The sequence below is a fragment of the Pseudorasbora parva genome, chromosome 24, assembly GCF_024679245.1.
Source record: "Pseudorasbora parva isolate DD20220531a chromosome 24, ASM2467924v1, whole genome shotgun sequence".
NCBI classification, from domain to species: Eukaryota; Metazoa; Chordata; class Actinopteri; order Cypriniformes; family Gobionidae; genus Pseudorasbora; species Pseudorasbora parva.
This window is the reverse complement of record NC_090195.1, coordinates 9093951-9117042: the sequence shown is the minus strand read 5'-3', so window position 1 is coordinate 9117042 and position 23092 is coordinate 9093951. Positions and strand designations below refer to the sequence as shown.

The window sequence follows — 23092 nt, the reverse complement described above, 5'->3', positions numbered from 1 at the left end:
TTCCCCCATGCTTCACCAATTTGTCCCATTTTGACTGTTTTTCAATTACAAGGAAGGCATGTAATGGTTATGCCCAAGGTACATAAAATGTGAACTGTTTTTCTCCTTTTCAACACTAAACCAACAAATCATGACAATTCATTCTTGTTAGGATTTTTATTGTTGTCAGTTTGTCTTTAACATAAAATCTGAATATCATTATGTTATGGAATAACAGATCCATTGAGCAGGAATGTATGTATACACAACAATTAAATTTAGTAAGAGTAAGCCTTTCTTTCAATAACATTTTTTTTTTAGTCTTAAAACTCTATCCCCCCAGTTTCACAGACAAAGCTTAAGATAGTCCCAGGCTAAAATGAATGTTTGAGTCTCAACTGATTTTAACTTTCACTCACATATCTTAAAATAAGTCCGTGGCAGTGCCATTGTTTTGTCTCAAGATGCGCACCAGTAATGTTTTTTTTTTTTTAAAAGCACATTTAGGAAAGCTACTTAAATGCCCTAATTGAACTAAGGCTTAGTTCTGGCTTAGTCCAAGCCCTGTTTGTGAAACCGGGCCAATAAGCATGAGATATCTGATTTTTCTAATAAGAAAGTTGTGAAAAAAGTTGTGTTAATCGCTTAAAAAGGTATGTTACTTTGTTCCTCTGAGGCTTATATTACGCTGTCATTCTGTATTTATTATCAATTTAAAAAAAAAAAAAAGTTAAGTGTATTTAAGTAAACAGCAGTGCAGATGATCTCTCTGATGCCCTCACTACATGCATCATTTCACTAATTTATTGTGCCATATATGAGTATTGCAGACAGTAATATAATGCAACATTACATTATAACATCTTATCATCTTTTAAACCATCTTCTGATTAGATATTTAATATATTATTTCTCCGGCAATAAGTATGTGGAAGCAATGGGATTTCGAAGTTGGTCTCTTGCAGTGTGTGTGTGTATGCGCTTAAGGCCGGCAGCGCTGAATGAAACGCGGATACAGGCAGACATCACGGATGTGGTGCCGATTCAGCAGCCAGGTGAGGAACCGCTCCAGTCCCAGACCATATCCACCGTGAGGACACGTGCCAAACTTTCTCTGCAAAACACAGTGTTACACACTCAGAGGCGGGTATTTCAATCAATATGGTATCACAAAGGGCTGGCTGATACATTGAATATTCAAGACGATTTTAGTGGCCTTTTTTCGAGATCAATTGCATTATTGTGTTCTAACCATTTCAATAAATAAATCTCACAAAACATATGTCACTCATATATTACAATATATTAGATACAGGCAAATATTTCTGTTTATAACTATTTTGTTTTATACTAGTGCATGCAAATCTCAATTAAAATGATTTCATATTTTTCCTAATTACCCCCCCCCCCCCCAATATATATATAAAAATTTGTATTTATTTATTTATTTTTATTGCCTTTTTTTTTACGTCATTTTAATCTTGGAAGTTTGCTGAGGCCTCTGGTTGTGAACCACTATATGATCTGCTGGCAGAAGGCTGTTACCTGATCAGTGTACCAGTAGTAGGGTGTTGGGTCGATTCCCTCTCTCTTATACCCTTCCAGGAGTTCCTCAGCGTCCCAGATACGCATGGAGCCTCCCACAATCTCCCCGACATTGGGCATCAGCACATCCACCTGACATAAACACAAACACACCAGCCATGTACAACACAATTCTGCAGAATACTGCTCTCCCACAGACTCCTTTAATTACTACAAATACTACATAAATTGCTGAAGTAAATGTTATATTACTGATAGATTCCCATTTTACATTTGTGCCCTTGGATTGTTTTATTAACTTTAATGTACTTTAATTGTGCACTAAACCAAGGAATAAAAGGAAATAAAGGAAAATGCATATCGGACCGGGACTTGTTATCGTCAGAAACTCATTATTCAAAGACTCAGATCGAATCGGATCCACAAAAAACCTGATCAGGAAATCCCTAGAAAACAGCATCTTCTTAACATGAATAATACAAAGCAAACTCTTCCAGTCTCAGCTACAACTACTGTGGTCAAGGGTGGGGAAACGCAGACGCTGTTCATGCGCCCAAAACGAGAATTTTATTTTAAGCTTCAAGCTAATGCATTAGCCTTTAACATACCCTGTCATGCGCTTTGACAGATGCGTGTATAACTAAATGTTATAGTTTCCTAGATTTTTAGTCTCTTTTGGATTCAGTGTGCGGTCAGCCATTTCTTCTGTTTTTCTGAAGTCTACCCTTTTCTGGCTCTATGCACCTGAAAGGACAAAGCATCTTTCCTACTGAAGAGCGCAACAACTTTCTTTGAACAATACCCATTGTTCACATCTCTCGTGGTCTGATTGGTTGAAGGACTATCCAATTGCTTACAGAGTCATTTGAACTATGCTCGTTGATCACGCCTCTTGTGCAGTAGAAAATGCAGAGCAGACTCCGCAGACCAATGTTCAATCTTAAAAGATTGCGCTTGGTCTGGTGTAGTTTTGCACAATATACCGGTACTAGAAAAGTATTGTGATACCCTGCTATTACAAACGGTACGATATGGTCAAAAACCAGGGCAGGAACATGCTGGCTAAGTGAATTTTTAGTTAAAAAAATAAATGAATAATAATAAGTTCTGTTGTCATATTATTCATATTATCTGTTTTTTTGTTTGTTTTTTACCGTGGTATCAATTTAGTATCGGTATCAAGGTATTTTAGTCTGGAATCGTATCGAAGTCATAATACACTAGTCTGGTGATAGCCAGACAAAGCCGTACGTCTAACAACCAAATAAAGTTAAGATAAAAATTTGGAAGAGCTTTTAAAATACAATTTTCATGGTAACACAGTGTACAATTTCAAAATGGTTTTCACATGATGATTTTCGAGTGTTTAAGCTTTCGACAGTCTTGATAACTGCCAATAACTGATCGTTAAATCGGCTAAAATACATTGCTTGCAAAATGTGTTTGTTTCAGTCCGTGTCTGATCAGTATAAGCTTCGCCTCATTTTGTGCCTGGCTGCTACTCTACCCACCGTGAAATCTCATTGAATGGAAATGGCTTTTGAAATGTGTAGACATTTCATTTGTTACTGGATATTTTTGTTTTGCACTGGTTAAAACAGGTTAACAAGTCTGGTCCTGACCGATTCAGTGAGGCGACGGTCCTCAGCGCAGCGCTGCATGTAGAAGGATTTGATCTCAGCCGGGAATCGACACAGCAGGATGGTCTCATTAATGGTGTCGGTCATCAGGCGCTCAGGGGCTTCTGGGATATCCTGTTGAAATTACACACAAATAGTCAAATATCATTATAATTCAAGTGTTTCAGCCTTCTTTTCTTTATAGTTAAGCAACAATGTATGAGTCTCTTTACAAACCTCTCCAAACTCATAAAATGTCCCATCATCCTTCTTGATGTTGTGCTCTCTCAGCCACACAATGGCCTCGGTGTAGTTCATTCTCTTGAATGGACGTTTGGGAGGCTTGAAGTCCTGCAAGAGGAAAAAAATCAAAAATAGTCTCCATGCTTTTGACATTTTAAGATCAATGTTTTACAAATAAATACCCAGCTCAGTCATGATGCCTCGCGGCTGTTACTACAGCCAATCAGGCCTTTCTTCCTATCTAGGCTAGTATGCAAAAATCAAGCCTAATTACATCTACAGCAACATTACACATTTAATAAAATTGTGTTCAAAAACATTCCGAGAGTTGTCATGACTGAACTATTTCAAACAATATTCACATTGCCTTTTTGTTAAAAGTATCAATTTCATGAGTTTTACAAGCCTGAATGACATAAATTGATGTTTCTAAGTTTATTTTACTGATACTCAGACACATATAATGGCACTGAGTGAGGTTGGGGTCGTACAGGGTTGATGTCGTAGAGCAGTTGCGCAGCAGGAGACTTTAAAACCCTGTCGACCACATCACACACCAGATCCTCCAACCGGTTCAGAAGGTCTTCATAAGTCATGAAGGGACACTCAGCCTCAATGTGGGTGTACCTGAGAACACACACATGTTGGTTTTTATGGTTTACGAGGACTCTCCATAGGCATAATATGTTCCATCTCATAATAATAATTCTTGAGAAGCAAATAGACTTATTAGAATGAGTTCTGAATGATTCCAAAACTGATATTTGATTTCTGATTCTAATTTTCTATTTTACATTGTAATAACATTTTGCAATTTTTACTGTATTTTTAATCAAATAAATGCAGCCTTGGTGAGCAGAAGAGTTTTTTTTCTAAAACAAAAATTCATAATTATACCAAACACCATTACACTGGCCCACTTCTGTCTGTTTCAGTAAATGGCTCCAGACTCACTCGGACAAGTGTCTGCGGGTGCGCGACTGCTCGGCGCGGTACGACTGGGCGATGCAGAAGGTGTCACCCAGCGCAGGGATGCAGGTCTCCAGGTAGAGCTGAGAGGACTGCGTCAGGTACGCGTTCTCACCGAAGTAGTCGAGGCTGAAGAGGGTGGAGCCGCCCTCCACCTGCGTCTGCACCAGAGTGGGCGGAGCTATCTGAGGACCACAACAAACAAACGTCCACATTTAATAACATCTCTTAATGGAGTAGTTCACCTCAAAAAGAAAATTTCCTTATATTTTACTCACCCCCATTTCAGAGGTGGACAGTAAAAATACTTTCACCTACTGTCCACCTCTACTCCAGAGTACTCAAGATTTATAACAAATTAAGTTGGAAATGTCAGGGCTAAAGGTCATCGGGAGGGTTTCAAAACATTAATCTTAAGACTTGCAAAAATAAAATAAATGCTGTGAGAGCAGGATTGAGCAAAGTCTGTGGTAACATACTGTGCGTCAGAGGTCACATTTCTACAGAAACTTGACTCACTTGTAAATGCGTGATTACAAACCAGTGATTATAGTTTATACATTTTTTAATCAAGGTATTTTTCTAACGGAAACCCATCGCTTGGCTTCAAAAACTCGGGCACCATTCAGAGCCATTATGAAGCTGGGAAGAGCCAGGATATTATTTAATATAACTCTGATTGTGTTCTGCTGAAAGAAGGAAGTCAAATCCGGGTTCATTTTTATTTTAGGGTGAAATATCAAGGCGCCTGTCCTTAATGTGTGCATGGCTTTGGAAATTACCTCGCAGTAACCACGGCTGAAGAAATGATCCCGAAAACACTGTGTGACAGTGGATCGGACTTTCAGGATCTTGGAGATGTTTTCCCCGCGGATCATCATGTGCCGGTTGTTCAGCTGCACGTCCACATCAGACTCCTCGTTGAGCAGGTTATCAGCACCTCCCGCTGGAGCCAGACCGATCAGCTCCCAGAAATCACAGTGCAGCTCATGGCCACCCGGAGCCTTGCAAAAAAGTAAAATAAATAAATTAAATAAATAAATAAATCACTGTAACGTTTCACCCAGCTGTCCAATCATAATAACGGAACAAAATAATTTAAAACCAGAGCCAGAGCAAATACTTTACATTGTATCAGCATTTTTATGTAGATACAATACAGAAACAATCTGTGAAATTAGAGACTAGTAACACTTCCGCAGATATTCTGTATAATAACACCAAAGCCTCAACTAAAAAAAAACCCTGCACTGTCAAAACGCTCTCAAGCACCCACAGCAACGCATTTCAGCAGAGTGCCTAGCGGTTTCAGCTGGATAAAAATGCTTTGGTGGACATACGGCCTTAATGTATCTACATTCGAGTAGCTTGTAAAGATACAGTTTCAGAGTAGCTTCCCCGACACTGCTGTTAATGAATTAATCAGGGTCATTTCTCACCTGTTTGCCTTCAGGAACAGGTTTCACAGTTCCGTACAGAGCGACGGTACTCTCCGTAGACAACACCAGTCCATTATAACACTGACACTGCATACAACACACACATCCATCATTTCAGAGACTATCTATCATACAAAGAACTTTATTAACATTTATTTATCTTCAACAAGAATCCTTTCAGAAATCTGAAACCAGAATGAAAAAAAAAAAGGTTTTGCTCAAAATGGTGTTGTTTCCAAACAAAGGTAACAAATAAACATATATCGGTATTGATATCGGCATTGGCCAAAAGGAGCTGAAAAATATCGGCATATCGGATATCGGCAAAAATCGTGCATCCCCTTATATTTTGTTCTGTTTTTATGAATTAATGACTTAATTATCTCAGAATTATGAGATAATTTTTCATGAATACATTTTTTTGCTCTGTTTTTCTGAATTAATGAGATCCCTCAAAATCCAGCCAAGAGCTCTATTTTAGCTGGATTGCATGAAAGTAAACATGTCCCGCCTTTCAAATTTAATCCGGATTTATTTTACTTTGGGTAAATAAAATGTTTGAGACATTGTCTTTAAGTAATAAAATTTTTATTGTTTTTAGTGCATCAACTTTGTGCAGACACCTCAAGACAGCAGAAAAGAACATTCTGATCTGCTTGACATTGCTATTGCACTGATCCAGTATTTTCAACAATTGCCTGATTGTCTCGTGTCACCACGTAGCCAGCCTGAATGCATCATCTTAACACGATCACCCATATGAAAAAAACCTATATGGTTCATATATAGTGACCATATATGTTCCTTACTTAAATCAGTCAGAATTATCTTATATGTTTAATGTAAGTCCCATATATGTCATACACAAAATCAGACCGTTTATGGCCCATTTCATACTAAAAAACACACAGAAAACTTTTGGGTCATGTATGAATACTGCAAAAATCTTATATGAGTTTTACATGTAAACTGTATGCAATGGTATATGGTATTAGTAGAAAATACATGATATTCATATACAAATCATATAAAGTTCTTATACTGAATCATATGCTAGTCATATTAAATTCATATAGGATTTATTTATATTTTGTGTCATTTTTTTATATGCTTTTTATACAGATTTCATATTTTTTTAATAGGGAAATGGTGTGTTAGCTCTTCAAGTTTATATAATATTACATATAAACTACATATAATAATCATACATGATTTCAGTCAATATTACAACATCTCTGCATATACTAACCATATATGATTTCAATCAATGACATACACAAATTTGTGATGGAAACACTTTTATTTCAACACAAAATGAAACACTCAAATTATACTCCACATGAGTAATTTACAATTCCAACTTGATAGCAAACTGAACTTTGCTCAGGAAAAAAACAAAACCCAAAAAACAACAACAAAATACATTGAACACAGTGTCATGGCCATCAATCAAAGATAATAAACGGATTAGTTCACCCCAAAATGAAAATTGACTGATAATTTACTCACCCCCATCTCATCCAAGATGTTCATGTCTTTATTTCTTCAGTGGAAAAGAAATTAAGTTTCTTGAAGTAAACATTCCAGGATTGTTCATCATATAATGCTTTTCAGTTGCAACCAAAATGTTGAAGGTCCAAATCAACGCCGTTTCAAAGGGCTTCGATGGCCTTCATAGCCTCTGCGTGATCCCAGATGAGGAATAGGGTCTTATCTAGTCAAACGATCAGTCATTTAAAAAAATGTTTATACTTTTCAACCTTAATTGTTCAACTTGCTCAGCTCTGCGAAGTGCCAAGGATGACGTAATCACGTGTAAATGGTCACATAGACAGAAGTCCCGCTCTCGTGTTTACTGAGCGCTCATGTGAAGACTAATAAACGCCCTTTAGCAAAAACACTCAATTTTCAACTTCAAAATCATCCAATATCGTTGTTTTATCTTTTTTTTATTTGCTAGAGGGCATTTGTATTAGTCTTCACATGAGCGCTTTGTAAACACGGAGGTGGAACTGCATTGATTTGGACCTCCAGTATTTTGGTTGCAACTAAAAACCATTATATGATGAAAAATCCTGGAATATTTTCTTCAAAAAACTGAATTTCTTTTCGACTGAAGAAAGAAAGACATGAACATCTTGGATGACATGGGGTTAAGTAAATTATCAGGACATTTTAAAAAATCATTTAAAAAATATCCATATTTTTGACTTTAGACTAAAATATCTTCCGGCAGTCAACTGTGCGGGTCTACTTACGCCAAAAGAGTGACCTCTGACCTGAAGCATGATGTATTGATGAATGCGGTTATGCGGAGAATAGAGGAAAACAAAACACTGGTCACAAATTTGAATTTAAAGAGAATTCGATAAAAGAGAAGCGCTTGATTTTGTTGCCCAGAGAGACGTCAAAGCTTACGCTACTCCTACATCGCATCACTCAGGTCACTCTCTGGTTGCAAGTCGTCTGCCATGAGCTGGTTATTTTAGTCAATAAGGTTATAAATATGGATATCTATAGCAGTATCTATATCAATTACTATATTAACTTATTTCACATAGTAATTATAGTACACATATTAAAGCTTTATTTGTTGTGTTCTGAAAATAAATGAACGTCTTATGGGTTTGGAACGACATGAGGGTCATTTTAACAACATACATTTTTGGGTGAACTAAACGTTAAAAATTGACAAAGTTTAATAAATACTGTAATAATGTATTGCTCATTGTTAGTTAATACATTACAATAAAGTCTCATTTGTTAACATTAGTTCAAGTCTTACAACTCAGATTACATAAACTTCTTCAACACTTCCGCTTCAGAACTGAACCAGTCCTCATGGGATGAAACAGTCTGCGGCTGAACCTGTTCTTCTTGCGTGGTCTTCAAATGCTTTCATGAAGATCTTTCTGTGGAAGAAAAAGAAAATCTTCTTGACCACCCCATTTACATACAGGAATATTAGAAACACGTTTCAATATAATGTTTTTTTCAGTATAACAATATATTCTTATACAGTAACTTACTTTCTATTACAAAATTGTAATATTGTACATCATTTAGATTCATATATGTTGCAGTTACATGAATGCAAATTATAGAAGTTTATATTTTAGCTATATTTTAACTACATTAGAGCAATTTGCAAACTCAAGTTCACTAAAACATTAACTCTTTTAAAGTGAATTGGCACAAAATAGACTATTAATGATGACAAAAGGAACATACCGGTAAACAAATCACATCACATTTATTCTAACTTTTGCTTTTTGTCAGTGTCACACAGCTTTCACTGTCACACACAATCGTTGTATAACGTTATCTATGCAAACCATGAGCTCTAGGGTTTAACTTAGTTACCAAATTACATAGTTAAACAACTAGAATAGTCGTTTTTTACATTTGATCATTTAGCAGACGCTTTTATTCAAAGGGACTAACAAATGAGGAGACCAATCATATAGTTTAATAACTTTAATACAAATATAAGCATTTTTCACTTGTTTTTGCAGATTAAATACTTGTAATTTAATTTTTGCACCTGCGCAGCATAATTAGGCTTAACGTTACCTGTACATTACTAAGGTGGCACCGACATGATAACACAAACGAACAATTTACAAATCTTTTAGCAAATCTTGCCATTAAATAAGTTATCATTTGCATTGAGAACGACATGACAAACACAAATCTTACCTGGAGCCCGACACTTCGCGGTCCCGCTGGGAGGCAATCATATCACGGAGACAACAAGAACCCGCGATTGATTTCCGCCTGGCCGCGGCGCGTTGACGCATGCGCAGTTTGCGATGACAGAACTAAGGCTATTTTTAAGTGTTTAATTATTATTTTTTAAATATTGCTGATATTACTGTTAACAAAAAGTTTGTATAGGTAGAAGAACATTACGAAACAAAATATATGGGAATATACTGCAATTATATGCAAAACAGCCTATATTAAAGGAAATATAAAGGAATAAAGGAAACTAAAGCCTTTTTTAATATAGCTACTGCAATGTATGCATATTGACTATATTTATAAAATATGGCTATATTTTAACACATACAATATTAAGTAATTAAGATATAAATAGTATTACATGTAATATCCATTAAGTTGTATCCTTTATTGTGTAGCCTTACTGTATATTGAATTTCCCATATTAATGTGAATGCATACATGTACACACATATAAACACTTTTACAGAATGAGTTACAACAAATTTCTACTTCCCATCATGCTTTACTTCTGATTTAAAGGAGGTTAAATGTTAAAATTAATTGTTATTTCATGTGTTTTTGCTCAATTTAATAGAGGGAGATAGGTTGAAATAGTGGAGATAGTGAGGTTGACTTTTGGCCAAAAAACAATAAAACTGTTACTTTTATTAAAAATAATGTCGGTGCACTTTTCAGCAGTTATAGCTCTTTGCTAAATATTTAGGAACATGCCGGTGTGCTTGACTTAGAAATATATATAAAACTCTTTGTAATTGTTAACATTTTCATAAGTAACTGTATTATAATAGCACTTTTTTTCTCAGTAACTGTAACAGACTACAGTTCCTTTTATTTTGTTTAATATATGTTTGGGTATATCATCACATGCACATCAAATACAATGACATACATAAATATATTGTCCCATATTTTTCTAATTGAAAGCAGCAATTCCTCATGTATTATTAAATATTGTAATATATTTATCCTGTATATTTTTAATATGCAGTTAAATAATTTAATATATTTATCATTCACATATATAAGGAAATATTTTCTTTGCGTTAGGGTTACCCATTTTTATTCGTTTTACTTGCAAATTCATTTACTAAAGTAAAATCTCACTTATTTGCAGGGGTTGTATTTAACACAATCCACCATATATATTTTTTACAGTGTAGGACATATATGATTGAACATACATGAATATTGTACAATTTGTATATGTGGTTTTTGCAGCATATATGATCCTTATAGTTTTCTGTTGGAACATATAAGAATCACACATGTTTTTAGCGAGACTTTTCCATATGGGCACATAGTAATGCGTATCAATAGTACGAGTGTGAAATTGTGTCTAATGTATATCGTCTGGAATGTATATTGTGTGGAATGTATACTGAGATAATGCAAGTGCTACGCAGTCTTTCGCGTGCATATGATACGCACTTTATGGCGTGCATATGACATGCTCTTGGGTAGGTTGGGGATGGTGGAGTGGGGGGTTCGTACGTATAATACGCCATAAAGTGCGTATCATAAGCAAGTGAAAAACTATTTACCATATGCACACCAAAACTCATTTTAGCGTATACATTCAACAAGATTGCACACTTATTTATACTACTATTTATACGCATGTTCATGAGATCGGGCTCGCAAAGCATACCATATCTGATATGGAGAAATTCTTCTCTGATATGGTGTCTGCTAAAATGTTACGCACTAAAAACAATACCATTTATATTACATAAAGACAGCAGCAATGTTTCAAACCCAAAGTAAAATAAAACTGGATTAAACTTGAAAGGCGGGACATGTTTACGTCCATGCAATCCAGCTAAAAGCAGGATTTTGAGGGATCTCATTAATTCAGAAAAACAGAGCAAAAACTTTTTATTCATTAAAAATTGATCTCATAATTCTGAGATAATTAAGTCATTAATTCAGAAAAACAGAGCAAAAAAAAGTATTCATGAAAAATTCTCTCATAATTCTGAGATAATTAAGTCATTAATTCAGAAAAACAGAGTAAAAAATTGTTTTCTCAAGTGAATGCAATAAGCAGAAGTGAAACTGAGGAGAAGTAGATGTAAATTCTCTACCCCCGCTGTCTCACCCTTGCTTGACCTCGTAGGTCAAGCAAGGGTGAGACGGGGGGGTAGAGAATTTCTGAGAACCACATAGCTACAAGTGAAACTGAGGTTAAAAATAAAACAAAGATGCAGAAGGATATGTCTTATAATATCGAGATATACCAGAGCTGTACTTTCTTTGTGTGTGTGTGGTTAAAGGGGGGGTGAAATGCTGTTTCATGCATACTGATCTTTTTACACTGTTAAAGACTTGGAATCCCATACTAAACATAGACAAAGTTTCAAAAGTTAAGGTGGACGTTTGATGGGAGTATTTCTTTGTCAAAAATACTACTTCCGGTTAGTCACTACTTCCGACTGTTTCATAAACAAGGCCCAGCTCGACGCCGGATTTTCCCGATCGCCTAATGCTGAATGATGGAGCAGTCCCAACGTTAGAACCGCAGGCGGTGAGTGAGACTGCTTCAAATGTCTGTGTTTTTTTTAGTCCGCTTACTGTCTACACAAACCACGCGTAAACACACAAACACACGTGCACAACTGCACTTCCCACATGTACACCTTCAAAGACAAAAATACGACGATATAATTCAAGTATAAATATGTAAATAACACAAGCCGCTAAGCATATTATATAGTTAGTGTATAACTTGTACCACATAGAGACGTCCTGCTCTAGTCGTTTTTGCTGCTGCTCCTGTTCAACTGCAGCCTCCGGGTCTGATTCCAGATCATAGATGTATGGCTGTATCTGATTAAAAGCCATATTTTTATTTTGAATAAAGTTTTTTTCCCGCTGTTAGGGATGACACAGCTTTACGACGCACTCGACTCAACATAGCAGCAGCGAGCACACGTCATTATTTAGCTCCGCTCACACGACACGCCCCCACCCGCTCGGCTTTTTTCGGAAAGACTCGGAACAGCGCATCTTTCTTATATAATTATTAAAAAAATAAAGACTTTTCGGAGATATGCAGGATGCAATGCTACTCTATAGGTACTCAAGATTGACATGACGCTGACTGAAACTGAGTGTTTCACCCCCCCTTTAACCTGTGTTCATAGAAATACTGCCTGGAGACTGATGATGCGGTACACCCAGATTGGAGGAAACGTGGTGTGGGGAGGAGATGGAAGAGCAAGAATATAAACATGGATGTAAAAGTTGTGTGGCATTCAGGACTGCCCTGATGCTTATATTGGTTGTTCTGAATCCTGAGCTCAGAAACCTTTTTACTCGCTGTTACTTTTAATCAATTTATACTTTTGATTGATAACTCAACTCCTGGCCGATCATTGAACTTGGGGAGGACTTTGGGGAATAAAAAGTCCAACAGATGCTACAAAATTCCGCTTCACAGGAATAAATTACACGTTACAATGTAATTCACAAGGAAAACAGCTATTTTAATTCTAATAATATTTCACAATTTTCCTATATTTTCGATCAATCAATGCTTGGTGTGCAGAAGAGACTTTAAAAAAAACATCTTAACATACACAAACTTTTGATAATGTACACTATCTAATAATAATAATAATTATTTTATTTTATGTAATTTTTATATAATTTTTGCTTTATTGTCTTAATCCTAATAAATACCTGCACTGGTTACTAACGGAGTAAATTGGACTGATTTAAACATTTGTAATTGTGTAAAATATCGACAAACACAGTACCAGTTTGTCCGTGAGAACACACTGCAGGAAACCTGTTCCGTCACGTAGCACAATAAACAGAAGGTTCTTTCCTGAGAAAACATTGGCAAATACATTTAAAATGGATGTATCCTGTGTATTTTTGTTAAAGGGGTACTTCAGCGCTGAGAAGATGAATCTGTATTTAAACTGGGTCATTAATGTAGTAGAAATGTGAAATTATTTTTGAATTTGGTGCCTTCTAGACTGAGAAAAGACAGAACATGTATTTTTGTCTCATGAGGATGAAAGACAACAATTCCCAGAATGCATTGCTTCGCTGCACTGTGAGGCCACTCCCAAAGCCGCCGCTACTGGATCACTTTCCCACCGCGTTCATCTTCATAAATCTCAGCCCAATGGTAACACTTTAGTTTAGGGTCCAAATTGCGCTATTAACTAATAGCTTACAAACATGCATACTCATAGGATATTGGCTGTTTATCATTACTTATTAAGCAAATATTAACACCTTACTGCATGGCTATACTGTACATGCATTTATCATACCCAATAATGTAGGCAGGTTTATAATCACAGAGATCCCAAATGTTAGGGGGGTTTGGGGGCATGCTCCCCCGTCAAAATTTTGATTTCTATGATTTCTATGTGAATTTTAAGATGTTCTGAAGGCCAAAAAATTAGATAATAATAGCTTGAAAACAATGTTACTGGGCATTAGATTATTTTTCTTTCTTATCTCCACATCTTTCTTTTTCTCTGTTTTTATCTTGCCCTGTCTCTTTTCCTCATAACGCTGAGCTTTGACTGATATAGATTTTTTCTATTTTCGTCAGTGAATAAAGTAAACATATGGTTTACATATTAGCATACTGATATTTATGAGTTTTATAAATAATTTTCTTAGACACGTTCATTTACTGTTTATTAAAGTTTTAAGTTTAATAAATTCACAATATGAACACATTCATTACTAATCTTATGCCCAATACAGAATGAAAAAAGTTTTTTTTATTTAGGCCTACTGAATGTTACAAATAGAATTATATTAATTTACAATATATACACATTCATTATTAATCTTATGCCTAATCTGATGAAAATGGCTTTGTTAATATTTCTTGTTCATTAATTAGGCCTACATTATGAATCACATATATTGGCATATTTTCAGTTAAAAATGGCGAAATTAGACTAAAGTTTATTATTTGTCTAAATATTATTTTCTTTTAACATTTCTGACTTAAAGCAGCAGCAGTCAAACATGAATGTTGAGTTTAGCTGCTTACATTTATTCTACTTGACGTCGAGTTGCGCTGCTAAAATTTGCGCTCAGCCTCAGCAGTTTCTGTGTGACCATAAAGCCCGCCTACTCTGATTTGATTGGTTTTATCAAATATTTTGACATTGACGAGCGGTGACAGACCAATGACGCTCAGATTTACACACACCTCTGCTTCTGACGTGCGCTGCGCTCTGCTCAGAGCTGCTGCGGATTGAAGAGACAGTCTAAAAAACGGGACGAAGCCGAACGAAGCCTCCCGCCAGTTTCATATATTTTAAAGGTTAATCACATATTTTTTAGGGGGGCTGATGCATAAGTTTAGGGTGGCTGAAGCCCCCCTAAAAAGGGCCTAGTGACGCTTATGAGCACGATCATTCGAATATACTCCAGGGTTTCTACTGATACAAAGCCATATGCTCATCACTGAAGTAACCCTTTAAAGCTGAGCTTTATAAATATGTGAAGTTCTCCAATCAGAAGATTCTGAATGAACAAACACACTAACTCTGCTTACCTTGTCTGCGTAACCGATGGACCCAACCGAACACCTTTACCCTCTGTTCTCTGAGCTGCTCCAGTTTATTAATCTTCACCTGAGCGTGACAGAAAACAAAACAGAAAATCTTGATAAAGCAGACTTTCACTTACATATCGACTTCACACATATCACATTACAACCTCGAACAACCTACAATTGATGGAAAAATTTGATTTAAATCTGTAAAGACATTTTGATCTGATTAAAAGGGTGGTGAAACCCAAAAAAAGACGGTTAGTAATTGTGTAAAATTGAATTATCATTTAAACCATGTTTGATTATCACGATTTTGAAAACTTGTGCTAAATCCTGTCCAGTCAGCATCCGTCTGACGCAGATGCAGCACTGATTTTTGAATGAGAAGAAATGGCAGAAGAAGGCGCAGATTAATGCACAGGCTTGCGTAGGCTGAAAACCTAGGGGCCACACGTGTGCAGGGGCCCCTGATTGGCCAGACTATTTTTTCCCATTATTTTAAATTGACTTAAGTGCGAAAAAAAAGACTTATTGTTCCATAAAAAAAATAAGCAGGTGATTGGATAGTTGTGACTTGGGTTACATGAACCTTTTTTTTTTTTGACGTTTTTTGTTTTGTTTTGTTTCTTCAGAAATCAGAGCCTAGAAATCAGAGATGGGTTGATTTCTACCTGCAGCTTACTACACCGTGTGTGTGTGTGTGTGTGTGTGTGTGTGTGTGTGTGTGTGTGTGTGTGTGTGTGTGTGTGTGTGTGTGTGTGTGTGTGTGCACCACTCTTCTGTCTAAAAAGATAACCTCTCATTGCTGTGTTTGGCTTGCATTAAAGGATAAAACATATATTATTCTGGGTTTGAATAAAAAATAAATGTATAAAACCGGTTAATTTGTAGGACATTGACAATATTGTTTTATATAATTAGTTTAATAATTGTGTTAATACAAATAATTATTAATATAAAATATATAAATATATAAAAAAATACTAACAATAGAAAAAACACATTTGAGTTTCTTTTTAAAAAAAACGTTGAGTGTGTAAATTAAAAATAAGAAGATTAATGCCTTTTGTTTAAGGACAAAAATGAGAACCAATGAGCTACTGGTATATAGAATAACCAGAAGGTGGGAGTATAACCTTATTTATATAACTATTTAGTAATCAGGTTGGATATGTCCTTGAGAACACTGTTTTGAAGATACAACTATTGTTGTTATTGCAAAACAGTGTTTTCAGACAGTGAAATAAAAACAATGTTCTCCCACTGTTTAGATTTTATGTCTGTCATTTCCCTCCCCTCTCACTCTCCCTCTCTCAGGATCACTCTATCTTTGTGTGTGTGTGTGTGTGTGTGTGTGGAGGGGGTCTCTTTCACACTGTGTGTGTGTGACCTTGTCTCTTGATTGTCATAATTCAAAGGTCCCGTTCTTCGCGATTCCATCTTTCAAACTTTAGTTAGTGTGAAATGTTGCTGTTAGAGCATAAATAATACCTGTAAAATTATAAAGCTCAAAGTTCAATGCCAAGCGAGATATTTTATTTAACAAAGTTCCCTTTCAAAGCCTACAGCGAACGGCCGGTTTGGACTACACCCCTGCACTTCCTGGCATGAATGACATCACTAGAACCGTTTGTTGACTAACCCTCCGCCCAGAAGTACACACAAAATAGGGGGCGTGGTCTTGTTGCTCTCCCACGTGGAGAAGAGCGCGCATTCAGCGCTTGCATCTCCACGTTATGGTAAGAGGCGGGACCTTTCCGGGAAAAGTGCGCTAAGCTGCTGTCCAATCACAACACGGGAAGCGCTGGCCCAATCAGAACTCGTTACGTGTTTCTGAAGGAGGGACTTCATAGAACAAGGAAATCATCAGGCCGTTTTTAGGACAGAGAAAGCAGCGCTGTACAGATAAGTAAATTGTGTGAAAAATACTGTGTTTTTTTATACGCAAAACATGAACTCATGTTATATTGCACACTGTAAACATAATCAAAGCTTCGAAAACACACGACGAACGGGACCTTTAAACCTTTCATATCATAGCCTATCACAAATAACTAACACTTTAGTGTAAAAAATAAGTAAAAAAACAACAAAAAATATATTATATCTTTAATTAAATACTGGTCTTCTGAACTTAAAACATTTTCAGCTGCAAAAAATAAATTTGCACATAATTGAAAGTGACCCATTATATCCTAATACAATTAATTGATTTAAAATCATATTGCAGTAAATGATAACTCAACATTTGAAATTAATCTATGACACTATATATCACTATTCAGACAGGACTAGTTTTCTAAATTAAATTTGAGTTATCATTTTTATCACCTGACATCTGTCATTTCATTTATTAATTCAGACAGTACTAATTTATTATTATTATTTTTTTCAGAGCAGGGTGTATGTGTTTTTTATAACATGGGCTTTAAAGGTCATGTGCTGTGTTTGCAAAGATCACGTCTGACATGTCTTTAAACTAATTATTTATTAATAGAATTCAAATGGATTAAAAAAAGTAAATTTCACAATTTTATAAAAGTGGGTGTTTATAATTAACTTGCAAGCATGTTTTTAATCTTACCTGACATTGATATTAAAATCATTGTTGCGGTTTCTGTGATTTGGCTTTATTTTTTATTTTATTTTTATTTTTTTAATGTAATGCCACACATTGAAGTAAAACAAACATGCTGTTTGCTGCATAAGATGGTGAACAAACAGAAGCTACGGTAGGTCAAAAACACAAAGAGAAGTGTAAGGATAATACAACATCAGCCTTTGGATGGTATTCTGCACTCATTTGAAATTGACATTTGACATCATCTGACATAAATTAATGAATAAAATGTCATTAATCTTATAGATGTTAGTGTTGTGGTTAATAAGGTGAATTCAAATGACTTTGACAAAGTCCTTTTATTTGTTCCTATATTAAATGCCTATTGCCTGCTGTGCACAGTTGAGCTGATGCCACCGGCTTGGGCCCGCCATCGCTGCTCGCAGCTATAATTTTTACTGTGAGTTTAAATCTCACAATTCAGACTCTCGCAGTTCTGAGAATGGGAAATATAACTTCAGAATTGATGTAAAGGAAGAGAAAAGGAAAAAAATAAAAAAGTCAGAATTGCAAGAAGTAAACTCAGAATTCTGAGTCAAAACTGTGTAAACTTGAAATAAAATAAAAAAAGGTCAAAATTGTGCAATGTCAACTCAAATGTAAAGTTTATAGAGATGCAAACTTGCAGATGATTATTAAATATACCAAATCACTGCCCCTAAAACCACCTCAGGCTGTAACTCACGGTTTTGGGTTCAGGAAGGCTGGGGTCATTCTCAATAATGATCTTTTTAGCTTCTTCCAGATTCTTCTCTCTGCGTTCGGCATCTTCAGACTGTCATCACGACATCAAACAGGCAGAGGTCAAAAAAACATTATGCATACAACATGAATTATTGGTCTATAAATCACAGAATGTTCCAGGTACCTCCTTGTTGTCTTTGTTCTCACTCTTCATTTGCTCTCGAATAAAGAGCTTCTTTATGCTCTTCATTTGAGTCTTAGAAATGACTTCCCAACGCTGACAACACAAACACACCACAATGTCAAACTATTAAGGCAATAAGTTACAGGTTAATTGCTATTCCTACAAAACTTTGCCAAGTTATTTCAATATTACTCAAATATACACTAATTTTGAATGCAGCATGACAACAAAAATGCATGAACATGAAAACAATAATGCATGTGTGACAATGTTAGACTTAAATATTCATTTTAGTTTCTTTCATCTTAACATGTCTTATCAAAACAGATACTTCATAGCTAATACAACCTTTCCTTATTTCTTATTTTAAAATACTACCAATAGCATTCAGAAAGTATTTAGACCCTTCACTTTTTGCAAGAATTGTCCACTGACTTTTATAATGATTAAATATGAGATATAATTAATTATGGATGTATGAAATGAGCAATCTTTGCTCTTATTAATCTATTACTTGTCCCTAAGCAAACAAAATTGGCTTATGGGCTGTTAACTAATAATGTCAGATTTAGGGAATATTTAAATTTAATTGTGTGCTAGAGCACTGCTTTTGCATGTTTGACTGAGTTGTATACGTGTTTATTTTGGTTATTGTTTAATGGTTCATTATGTAAGGTCTTTTTACACCACTGAAAACAGTTATATTATATTACATTTCTGACAATAGATCCTCCTAAATATTATCCAGTCGACCTTTAAATTTATATTAATTTATGTTTATACAAATATTTTTATGAGATTTATATAATTATTATTGTTACGTTTTAGTGTTAATTGCAGGTTTACACACCTCTCCTTCCTTCTGTGAATCCACATAGATCACTGGAAAAGGTTCTTTTCCTACGAACAACAGTGCCTGAAAACATTTAGGAAATATGAAAGAGAAAAGTATGAAACAAAACACAGAAAATGACATCATATAGCAATGCAGAGAAAACTCACAGCACCTTGAGTGGAGTTTTGAAGGGTTTCTGCTCGGATCCATCTCCATCCACATCACTGCCCTGTTTATCAGACACGTACAGTTCTTCTGCAGGACGAAACAACAGCAGATTCAACATTTCAGCAGTTTACAAGCAGATTCAAGGCACTTTACTGCTGTAAAAGGTTTTCAACATCGATAGCTTTATTGTGTTACTGAGGGCACTAGGTAGGGATGTACACATCGTATTCACAAGATACTTTGCCATTGATTCAGTTTCAGTATCAAAAATCATTAGGCCTAAACCGCTATTATGGCTTTTTTAAGAAGAAAAAGAATATTTTTCATATTAACGGTTTTATACTATACCATACATTCTATCCTCTGTAAAATAACTCTACCTCTAAACCTAGACGTCACACAAAGCATTTTTTAAATAAAAAAACAGCTTTTTGTTGTAATTTTAATTATGATATGAAATTATGATACTTAAAAAAAAAAGTCCATCAAGATAATTTTTCACATCATTTTGTCATATTTCTAGCTCCATACTATGGGAACCAAAAGCAGACCTGTCCCAGATGACCTGAGAGAATGGTTCATGATGCAGCAGAAGATCAGAAATGTCTCTTAATCTTTTATTGCCCAGCTCTAGTGTGCATCCAAGCAAAAGAGAATGCTTTCATCACAATTACTTTAAATAAAATAAACAATTATGATGTCAACAATGCTTTTCTTGTGCAATGTTTTGTTTCTTATTTGGCAGATGCCGTGATGACCGACTTCCCAGCAGCAACAGAGTTTGAGTTTTGTTGTTAATTTTTTTTTTTCTATTACGTTGTTAATATTCCATATTCCTTATCCTAATTTTATATTTACTTGTATTTTTTACATTTTATTTGGTCATTTTTATGTTTTGATCTTTTTGTATTATCTTAAGTTGTCTATATTGTTAATGTTCTTTTTCTAAATAAAACCTTTACATTTAATGTGTTTGGATGGATTATATTTTAGAACCTGTTATATTTGAGTGAAAATAATCCTTTAGCCATTTTGTTGTCTATTAAATGTATATTAGTCATTCGTTAGCCGTCTATTTGATGACTTATCCTTGGGCTATGGTTAGACGTCTATTATTTTCACTGACAGCCCAAGTTTAGCCTGGTTTTAGCCGTCTGGGCTGTGTTTCGACTGCTAATAGACGTCTTTTAGATGCAAAATTGTTTGCTGGGCAGTTTAGCGGAAATCCCGCCCTGTAAACAATGTCTTTGGCTGAGGTTACAATAACGGGTCGGTTTAGGGATCAGGGTTGGGGGTAGGCAATTGTTAGTGATTGACATGGTCAATAAAAACAGTTTAGAATCGGCTCCAGGGCGGGATTTGAGCTGAACTTCTATGGTGTGACTGTGAACGTGTCGAGAATATCGAAAGGGAAAGTAAAAAGCGAATGCACATGTTTCAAAAGCGATTTCAATACTCCGCATATTAATAACGGCTCCCTGATGCCAGCCAATAAAAAGGAGTATTATTACCCAACTATAATGCGTGATATATCTTTTCACTTTCATCTCGTATTTCCTTTAGTGGCTCTTTTCCGAACATGGTATTCGGCTTCCTTATAATATATAACGGGCACATCCTTATAATATATAACGTTATTGTAAGCCTATATTATAGCGTGTACTGGACTATGTAAGTTACAGTCAGTATGTATATAGCTAACGTAAGTTCAGAATCGGACGCAACACAACTTCAACGCAACTTCATTCATTATCATCAAACTCACTTATCGACATCAGACCGACACCCTCGTCCGCCATATTTTGCTCTGTAGATCTCAGATGAGTTTTGTCCGGCTCGGTTCGACAGTTGTTTTCCAGTCGTCGGTTCGACAGTTGTTTTCCACGCGAGGTTATTCGGACCCGTATTCAGTCAGTCTCTATCTGCCTGCCGCTACGCTCGCACATAAGCTTCTGGGGACGCATGCGCAAAAGCGCGAACCTTCCACTGTTATACGTTCACAAAATGACGCAAACGCGCCTAATTTTGATAAATGAGCCGAGACACAAAATTAACTGTAGATGATAACATAAAATTAAAACAACAACAACAAAACAGTACAGGGTATTGAAACCAGCAAGTTTTTCAGAGATAAACATAGATATTGATAAGTGGAGTCAACCCCTTCTATTGTGAAGCGCTCCATCTCAGAAGAAGACACCATTCCAATGAAAGGCATGTCCATCTGGAAGATGTGTGACAGTGATAAGGAGAATCTTTAGTTCATAATGTGGGTCGTTTCTATTATACAGTGACTTTTCTGTCTCTATAATTTACTTACTCATATTTCCTTTAAAATGAGTCACATATTTATTAGAAAGGGCTTAAATTATATATTTATGTCTTAACCTTTAATAGATATAATAGACATTCAAAACACCGTTTTGTGTTTTACACACATTTTTATTGATATGTGCATTCAATTGTATAATGTCCTCAGTGCAGTGTAATCAACTTCCACAAGAACTATAAACCATGAAAAGATAAAATACTCAAAATATTTTTAGATTATGTTATAGACTAGGCTAAACTGCCTCTAATTATACTGTGTCCCTGAAGTCATCCTCCATTAGTATGTACTTTCTCGACTTCTAAAAAAGACCACAATTCCATTGGGACCATTTTCATCAAATGACATTTATTTGTCCTGCTGGAATGCAACTGTACAAAACGAAGCAAGCTTCAACTCTCACTCCTACATTTTTTTTTAGTTTTTGAAATGTTATCCTGCTTTTGCCACTCTTAAAGTTTCACCCTGTTAAGCTATGTTATGTCAAGTTCTGTTTATCTGTAGGTATAGCTAATGCTGATCACTCAAAGAGCTACAGTAGCTTAACATTTTCTATAAACCTTACCTAACAGGGTGACAATTCTAATAGAATAACTTGTATTTAGTGTATATTGAAAATTCTATAAACATATTTATGTATATGTAAGTATTATTTATATAAAACAATATTACTGTTTATATTACAATGCTACTATTACAGCTCCACACATTACGGATGGCAAACCATCCAGGACAATGAAGGAAAATTACACCCTGTTCCAAAATTCTGTTCCAGCCTGTTAGGCAAGTCATTTTTAAATAATAATTTGACAGCAACGTTAAATGTTTTGCATATGTATGTCTTATTTTGGGAGGTGAGGAGCATTAACAGCATACAGTATGTTTTTGAACTTTTTTATTATTATTTATCATCCTGTAGACAAAAAAGGGTACAAAAAGTACATGTTCTTAATAATAAAGACATTCTATTCATCAATAATTGTTTTGTTATTGTTTCCAGGAATAAATAAATAAAGACTATGATGGTATGAGGGACATATATCCAAGAAAAGCTTGTTGTTGTTTAACATTTACATTATTAACATTTTGTGAGGGAACTATGTATGTGGAATACCTTCACAGCCACCCAGCAAGCAATGTTGAGTCTAAAAGACGTCTAATAGCTGTCTAAACACAGCCCAGACGTTTAGGCTAA

The 23092-nt window shown here is 35.4% G+C and overlaps 1 protein-coding gene across 1 annotated transcript; it reads right to left on the bottom strand.

The window, feature by feature from the left end:
• Positions 1-141: 141 nt before the first annotated feature.
• On the bottom strand, positions 142-21527 carry LOC137063650 (asparagine--tRNA ligase, cytoplasmic-like). The gene is made up of 15 exons (XM_067434910.1): positions 21334-21527; positions 19573-19655; positions 19416-19481; positions 18566-18658; positions 18383-18472; positions 15078-15156; positions 13300-13370; positions 5795-5881; positions 5138-5359; positions 4341-4540; positions 3878-4013; positions 3381-3494; positions 3147-3278; positions 1525-1656; positions 142-1093 (listed from the first exon to the last, which is right to left on the bottom strand). The coding sequence occupies exons 1-15, from the start codon at positions 21365-21367 to the stop codon at positions 962-964; spliced, it is 1671 nt and encodes a 556-aa protein (XP_067291011.1). The 5' UTR covers positions 21368-21527; the 3' UTR covers positions 142-961.
• Between the last annotated feature and the right edge of the window lie 1565 nt (positions 21528-23092).

Coding starts and splice junctions, on each gene's coding strand:
- LOC137063650 (XM_067434910.1), bottom strand. CDS start 21,367: ATGGCGGACGAGGGTGTCGGTCTGATGTCGATAA. Junction 18,659..19,415: donor ATTCACAGAAGGAAGGAGAG/GTGTGTAAACCT, acceptor TTGTGTTGTCAG/CGTTGGGAAGTCATTTCTAA. Junction 4,014..4,340: donor ACCCGCAGACACTTGTCCGA/GTGAGTCTGGAG, acceptor GTGTGTTCTCAG/GTACACCCACATTGAGGCTG.